The sequence below is a fragment of the Prunus dulcis genome, chromosome 1 (genome assembly GCF_902201215.1).
Source record: "Prunus dulcis chromosome 1, ALMONDv2, whole genome shotgun sequence".
Taxonomy (NCBI): domain Eukaryota; kingdom Viridiplantae; phylum Streptophyta; class Magnoliopsida; order Rosales; family Rosaceae; genus Prunus; species Prunus dulcis.
In genome coordinates this window covers 41,943,168-41,950,708 of record NC_047650.1, presented here as the reverse complement: position 1 = coordinate 41,950,708, position 7,541 = coordinate 41,943,168, and the positions used below count along the sequence as shown (strand labels likewise).

Genomic DNA, 7,541 nt, shown 5'->3' with positions numbered 1-7,541 from the left:
GATAGTGAATTCATTTAATAGATTGACTAATGGTCTTGATGACGAACGACTTACTTGTAGGTTTTTCTTGAGTTTTTAAAGTCTTCAAGTATCGGATACCAATTTGAAATGACCACCAAAATTTGGGGGCTATTATGTAATAAACCTGTTTGGTAAATTGCAACAAATCAAAATGTATTCTTCATGTGGATTTCTCCAATCACAAAACCGCACCAAATATAGAGCCGTTAGATTTATTAACTAGGCTTGATTGCGAGCGCACTACGGCCTAACCTCCTGAAAAAAAGGTATGACACTTTGGGCCACTACCTCTAACCTTGACTTTGTCCCATTTTTGAGCGCCTTGATCGCCTCTCCCCAAGTCTGCAAAGGGTTCTCTTTCTTCAGATCCAACTTGTTTCATTTCTTGTAAAAACAAAGTTTACAATGCCTTGGATTTGTTCTGCACTTTGTTCACTGTAATGCTGCTTGTTTTCTATGCATCCATTCTTTGATTCCCTGCTTTAGCGTGACAAAATTAAAGAAAGCATCTTTTAATAAAATTACATGACATAAATAGCAATGGTTGGAAATGTTGAGAATGAGAAGATCCAAGCGTTGCCAGAGGATTTTGTGACAACAACGGTTGATGATGAGGTGGAGAAGAAGAGGGAGATTTCGCTCGGAAGGAACGTGCACACCACATGCCATGAAGTGAGTGAGCCCGATGACGACGATGATTCCACTGGCGACGGGGAAGCTTTTATGGCCAGCGTCTTGGCTCGCTACAGAAAGTCTTTGATTGAAAGGACCAAGCATCATCTTGGTATTTGCAACCTCTGTACACTTTTTAGTTAGTACATTAATACCGCGCTACGTACTGCACTAACTACATACATAGAATAGAACATTGGGTTATGAAATTTTTTCTAATGCAGCTTTAGCTTATTGTTCTAAAAGTTGCTGTTCAAAAATTAGTATATTGCTTATAAATTCTGACTGTCATATGTTGGCACATGAAAATCTGGAATAGGCTACCCCTATAACTTGGACTTCGATTATGGTGTACTGGGACAGCTTCAGCACTTCTCCATCAACAACCTTGGGGATCCGTTTATCGAGAGCAACTACGGTGTTCATTCCAGACAGTTTGAGGTGGGCGTTCTGGACTGGTTTGCGCGCCTGTGGGAATTGGAGAAGAACGAATACTGGGGCTACATTACAAATTGTGGTACAGAGGGGAACCTTCATGGTATTTTGGTTGGGTTAAGTATCAAAGATTCTCAGTTTCTTTCTTCTTTTTTAATTTCTTTTCCTAGACTGAAACAGTGGAATTTTATGAACTTGAAAATAGAAAATAGATGTGTTGATTATCATTTATTTATTTTGGCAGGAGGGAAGTGTTTCCAGATGGCATTCTTTATGCTTCAAAAGATTCACATTATTCTGTGTTTAAGGCAGCAAGGATGTATAGGATGGAATGTGTAAAGGTGAACACTCTTGTCTCTGGTGAGATTGATTGTGATGACTTCAAAGCCAAACTTCTTTGTCACAAGGACAAGCCAGCCATCCTAAATGTTAACATTGGTAGCTCTCTCTCTCTCTCTCTCTCTCTCTCTCTCTCTCTCTCTCTCTCTGTGATTTGATTTATGGCTCACATACTATGTTGTTGCAGGAACAACTGTTAAAGGAGCGGTTGATGATCTTGATCTGGTTATACAGAAACTTGAAGAAGCTGGCTTCACACACGACCGGTTCTATATCCACTGTGATGGGGCTCTGTTTGGTCTCATGATGCCTTTCGTCAAACGAGTATGTATTCAATGCTTGTCCTTAAAAAAAAGTAGTTAAACTCAAGTGGATACAAATATTTTCATACATGGGGCATGCATACTGCTCATTTCAAGTGCAAATGTGCCCATCAAATGAGTCATCCTGCACTCCTTGAATTACAATTTCTCTCTTATGTTTTTATAATACGCGAGCGCATGATGACTTTTTTGGAGTGACAAGAACAGTTTCCTTGTCTTTTATTAAGGTTGTGTTTCCAAGAATACACATGAAGGTTTGCTAGATTCTAACATTGATTAATTAAGTGGCCTTTCTATATAACTTTTACATCTTCCAAAACCCCACATTCTCATTGATTTTGGGGATGACAGGCACCAAAAGTTACTTTCAAGAAACCCATAGGAAGTGTGAGTGTTTCAGGCCACAAGTTTGTTGGATGCCCAATGCCATGTGGTGTGCAAATAACAAGACTGAAGCACATTAATTGCCTCTCAAGCAATGTGGAGTATCTTGCTTCAAGGGATGCAACAATCATGGGCAGCCGAAATGGGCATGCTCCTATTTTCCTTTGGTACACCTTGAATCGAAAAGGATACGGAGGGTTCCAGAAAGAAGTTCAGAAATGCCTTAAGAATGCACATTACTTAAAAGACCGCCTACGCGAGGCCGGGATTGGTGCAATGCTGAATGAGCTGAGTAGCACGGTTGTGTTTGAGCGGCCGCAAGAGGAGGAGTTTGTTCGCAAGTGGCAGCTTGCTTGCCAAGGAAATATCGCTCATGTGATTGTAATGCCCAACATCACCATTGAAAAGCTTGGTGATTTCTTGAGTGAGCTTCTTCAGCATCGTGCCAAATGGTTTCAAGATGGAAAGCTTCAAGCTCCTTGTATTGCGTCGGATGTGGGCACAGAGAATTGTCTATGTGCTTCGCACAAGTGACCGGTATGCTAGATGATGTTGTAATCCAGATCCCTGATTCATGTTTTATTTTAGTTTTTTTTTAAAATTACAAAGACAAATATAAACCCTAAAATTAACACATCAAGCAACAAAGAGAAAAATTCACCAAAATTTTATTTTTATTTTTTCAAACGGGTTGCCATCTTTCAATGGATAAAAGAAAACCAGATTGCCACCTAAAATCTCTAAACAGAGATAGAAAGAGAAAGATGAGTGGGTTGGGCCTCTGTAGATGCGGCAGGAGGGGGGGACTGGACTGGGCAGCAAGTGGGGAATTTTCTCATCTGTGTTACAATAGACAACAGTCGAAATTAAAATGGAGGCTAAATATGCTTTGGCAATATAGCACCAGTTAATACAGAATGTTATAATGAGGGGTTATTTTAATGCACTAGTTAACTAGAATCTTAAATTAAGAAAGTTAGACAATTAATTAAGGTGCAGCCAAAGGCCACCATGAGATTGCGTAATTTGAAAATTAGATTCAAAAGGCATTCGAGCAATTTTATGCTATGAAATTCAACATTTTTTTATCCACAAAATGTTGGTGATTTTTTATTTTTTGTTGTTGTATTTATGGGTTTAACGTTTATTATTTTTTATAAATAAAATCAATTTTTTTTATTCTTGTTCAGTGGACTAATAACTGGAAATTATTAGAATGGAAAGTATCGGAAAGAATGTAAATTATCATTCCCTATGTTTTGAGTTTGCACCGGTTTTTGTTTTATTTTGCTTGGCTTGTCACGTTATCAATTGAAACTCAAAAATAAAACTCAATTCCTCTACACTAAGAGTTATCAATTGAAACTCAAAAATAAAACTCAATTCCTCTACACTAAGAGCATCTATAATGGTGAGGGTTATTTCAATTTTATTTTAATAAATTAAACTTTTGAGTTGCAGTGGTAAAGTTCAATTCATTTCAGGGGTCAATAAAATGAACTATGAAATGAAATTCATTGCAATAAAATGGCTCACCATAATAACTCTACAGTCTCTCTTTTATTGACACATGGACAACATTAATTTTTACTTTTTAATTTTTTAATCACATTTAATTAGTGTAAACTAGCCATTACATTTTTTTTTTCCAAAGCAACTAAGCCGTTTTTGATTGATTTCAAACAGGCCGAATTACCGCATCAAAGATACAACCAGGTCGTGCCGAGCCTTAATCGGGAGGGACTCGTGTTGTGCTTGAGTCGGCCATGTCCATTTGACACCTCTAACAATCAGTGCTTATATAATAATAAATATTTATTAGTGTAAGATATCAACTAACCCTATTATTGGCAACAACATCAAAAGAAACGAAGGATAAAAATAAAATAAAAAATAAAAAAAATTAGTGAATAGAGCCTAGAGGTCTAGGAATATACAACATGAACCTATCTACACCATTCACCATCCACCACCACAATCAATGCATTATGCATAACATCATATAAAGCCTCCTCCTATGTGTTGACATCCATCCTTTGTACTAAAAGCTAGCACAAACTCTCCTAGGCGCACCCTGGAAACCTGTCCTTACACCAATCTGGCCCATCTTTAGAATTGCTTCGACAAAATCTGCCTCAAAAGAAGGTCCGAACGGGAGATTACTGAAGAAACCAAAGTAATTGTCCATTATACCCCTTGTCACTGCGTCCTCGTTGAGCTTGGCATCGGATTCTAACACGGCGAACCCATTTCTGATATTTTGCAGAATATGAAGGTCAAATGCCTGCCCGCTTCCTTGGTCAATGGGTAACCGCACATTTACGTCGCCGTTTTGAGGGCACTTTTGTTTTAGTTCGACGAGGAGAGTGGGGTTGATTGCTGGATCCGATCCCCCTCCTGGAAAGAAGTTGTACAGCCTTTTGGTCAAAAAGAAGCATGCTGTTGTCCCTATTGTATGAGCAGCTGAAAAAAATAAAATATCAATAAAATGTATGTTATTTTCAACAAAACGAAAACCAATCCTTCTCGCAATTCAATTTTTTTTTTTTTTCGTTACATGTTTCTCTCCTTGATAAAGTTTATATGTAACAAATAAATTCAAGTTCCATGGAGCATTAAATCAATTATTCACGACATTTATCATTTACCACATCGAGTATCCGAAGTATCTATACGTCATATTTTCTCAGAGAAGAAAACATGGTGGCAGATAGTTTTAGCTAATCTTATGACATGATTGTCAATAATTCTATATTTGATTTTGTAATTTTCCTCATTTTGTTTCTCATACAATTAATATGTAGAGGATTGTTTTAAATTTCCTTGTTAAAGAAAAGGTTTATATGTATGTACATTTATATATATATATATACACATATATACTAGCCTTTTCGCAGGCGCAGAGGCTTTTAAAAAAAAGATAATGGGTAGTTGTGTTTCATAAAAATAGAATCTATGATCTGATTTTTTTTAATTTTAATTTTTTTAAATATGAAAAAGTGTGAATTTACCATATTATCCTTAATTAATTAATAATTTCAATTGTTAATGTTTACATTAACTAAGAGCATTTTCTCGTATTTTAAATATTTTACCGCTCTCCACCTTTTGCTTTATATATAGATAATAAGTACCCATTATCTATATTCATATTTTAAAAAATTGAAAAATAAAAAAAAATAAAAAAATAATCAGTCCTATTTTTATGGAACACAGCTATCCATTATCTTTTTATAATTCTAAAATCAAATAAAATATTTAAAAAAATCAATTGCCAAGGGGCTAGTTAATTAATTAATTGAAGGAAGAAATATTACTTGAATTGATCATGCGTGTAACATTAGTCACATAAACTTGGTTTTTCACCAAACCTTACCATCACCCTGACTTGCATGAGAGAGAGAGAGAGAGAGAGAGAGAGAGAGAGTACCAGAGAGGAGGACAAGGTCCTTTTCTGTAAGGCCCTTGCGCATGAACTTAACCTTGAGCTGTTGGATTGAATTACTAACATCCGGCATGTCATCTGCCAGAGACATATTTGAAACAACCCCATCTCTCCGGCCGGTAGGCACCTCGTACGCCGGTCCACCAGCCTATATATATATATCGATAAAGTGATCAATTTTAATATGGTATAAATAATATTATTGAATTATTAATATTATTAATATTTTAATTAATTTGCTTAATTAATTAAGTAGTAAATTATAACCCACCATGGCTATAGCATCTCTAGCTGCCAAGGCCACAATATCTGCACAAGAAACCACGCCTTGGCATGCAGCCTCCAACTCTGCCTTGGCTTTCTCTATCACTTCAAATCCCCCAACGCCTTGGTGACCAAATGCATGCCTCTCACCGCTTGGTCCGTTCTCAATCAGAATTGACCCATCACAACCCTGCTTTACAAATGCTAATTATATAAATAATTAACAATATTATTAATCTATTAATTAACTAACTAATCAGCTGTTTATCAGTGTGTAAAGAAGTTAAGGGTTAAAAATGAGAGAGGCAAGAAGTTTGTAGCTCAAAGCTTACTCATGAACCCGATATCCTAGGTTTGATTCTTTCTTTTTTAATATGACTTGTATAAAAAACAATAATAAGAGAAAAAGAGAGAAGAGGACCTCAACGAAGCAGTCGTGAAAATGGAGCCTGAGCAAGACTGGTGCCATGTTGGTATCGGAGAGAATAGCTTCTCTAACGACGTTGCGAACAATGGGCTCGGCTTGGGGGCATGTTTCACCATAGAAACCTACCATAAGCTGCCCCTCAACCTCCTGCGCCACAGCCAAAACCATGGCCAAAGCCATAGCCAAAACCAAGGCCATTTCAAATTTAATTCAATGGGCTTCTCGTCAGAAAGAGGCAGAAAGAAGCAAGAAGAGAAAGGCCAGCGAAGTAATTTACATATACTCACACACACATGTTATGTTAGAAACGCTTGACAGGTTTTTGAGGATGGGACCACAAGCAATGTGTCAACTAGAGTGCATGAGAATTTGTCACCTTGCTATAATCCTTTTATTTTACCTCCTATCTACTTTGTAGTAGTGTGTTCTTTTTCCGCAGTCAAATTCCTTTTTTTTTTTTTCCACCAATTTTTAACTTTTATGTTGCTTTTGGATGAGGAAATGTAAAGGCAAAAAGTCACTTTTAGTCTCAATAGTTTGTTACTTTTATCATTTTGGTCATTGTTGCTTTAATTTGATCAATTTTGTCTATGTAGTTTCTAATTTTAAGCAATTCAAGAACAATCGTGAATTTCTGTAAAATGTCTCTAACTTATATTACTTTTTAGATGTGTGCCTCTCACGTGGATGGGAACTTTGGTTCATCATGCCATGTTTAGGGTTCTGCCAAGCCACTTTCCCTCCATTGCTAAGACTAAGAGAGTGAGTTGTGATATTTATAGACTTCTATAAAATTGTAATTAAACACAATTGTACTTTTAAATTTTTTAAAAATCTTAATTGAATATAACCCCTAATTTTACAAACCATAGTCCATGCAATGCGGGATGTTTTCCAAAATTACGCCAAGCTTGTTTAAGAAAATGAGATAGCTAAAGAGCTTGGAACTTCATGTGTTATTCATGTTATTCAAAGTTATTGAAATTATTAAGAAATGACAATTGACACACATGGAAGAGTTGGAGGATCAAAATAAAATTCAGGTATGAGTTTAGAGATTATTACGAGTAAAAAAATCTATTTTTATTCTCTGTCTTTTTATTTTTGGGGGTAATATTTCTACTCTCCTTATTAGCACTAAAAGTAAGAATCTAGTACTTTAAAATGAAAAAATATTTATTATTAGCACTAAAAGTAAGAATCTAGTGCTTTAATATTTAACGGAACACTA

At 36.0% G+C, this 7,541-nt stretch overlaps 2 protein-coding genes across 2 annotated transcripts; one reads left to right on the top strand and one right to left on the bottom strand.

The window, feature by feature from the left end:
• The first annotated feature begins 362 nt into the window (after positions 1–362).
• On the top strand, positions 363–2,708 carry LOC117615546 (serine decarboxylase 1-like). The gene is made up of 5 exons (XM_034344647.1): positions 363–805; positions 1,013–1,244; positions 1,373–1,566; positions 1,655–1,791; positions 2,142–2,708. The coding sequence occupies exons 1-5, from the start codon at positions 562–564 to the stop codon at positions 2,706–2,708; spliced, it is 1,374 nt and encodes a 457-aa protein (XP_034200538.1). The 5' UTR covers positions 363–561.
• A 1,143-nt stretch (positions 2,709–3,851) lies between these two features.
• On the bottom strand, positions 3,852–6,565 carry LOC117615759 (peroxidase 43). Its single transcript, XM_034344902.1, has 4 exons — positions 6,305–6,565; positions 5,891–6,073; positions 5,605–5,767; positions 3,852–4,637 (listed from the first exon to the last, which is right to left on the bottom strand). Exons 1-4 carry the CDS (start codon positions 6,506–6,508, stop codon positions 4,216–4,218), a joined length of 972 nt encoding a protein of 323 aa, XP_034200793.1. The 5' UTR covers positions 6,509–6,565; the 3' UTR covers positions 3,852–4,215.
• Between the last annotated feature and the right edge of the window lie 976 nt (positions 6,566–7,541).

What these genes read in the sequence shown, in the direction of transcription:
- LOC117615546 (XM_034344647.1), top strand. Translation starts at nt 562, where the DNA reads ATGGTTGGAAATGTTGAGAATGAGAAGATCCAAGCGTTGCCAGAGGAT. An exon ending in CTTCATGGTATTTTGGTTGG is followed by an intron (nt 1,245 to 1,372) that starts GTTAAGTATCAA and finishes TTATTTTGGCAG; the next exon opens with GAGGGAAGTGTTTCCAGATG. An exon ending in TGATGCCTTTCGTCAAACGA is followed by an intron (nt 1,792 to 2,141) that starts GTATGTATTCAA and finishes TGGGGATGACAG; the next exon opens with GCACCAAAAGTTACTTTCAA.
- LOC117615759 (XM_034344902.1), bottom strand. Translation starts at nt 6,508, where the DNA reads ATGGCCTTGGTTTTGGCTATGGCTTTGGCCATGGTTTTGGCTGTGGCG. An exon ending in TTCACGACTGCTTCGTTGAG is followed by an intron (nt 6,074 to 6,304) that starts GTCCTCTTCTCT and finishes TTTGTAAAGCAG; the next exon opens with GGTTGTGATGGGTCAATTCT. An exon ending in CTAGAGATGCTATAGCCATG is followed by an intron (nt 5,768 to 5,890) that starts GTGGGTTATAAT and finishes ATATATATATAG; the next exon opens with GCTGGTGGACCGGCGTACGA.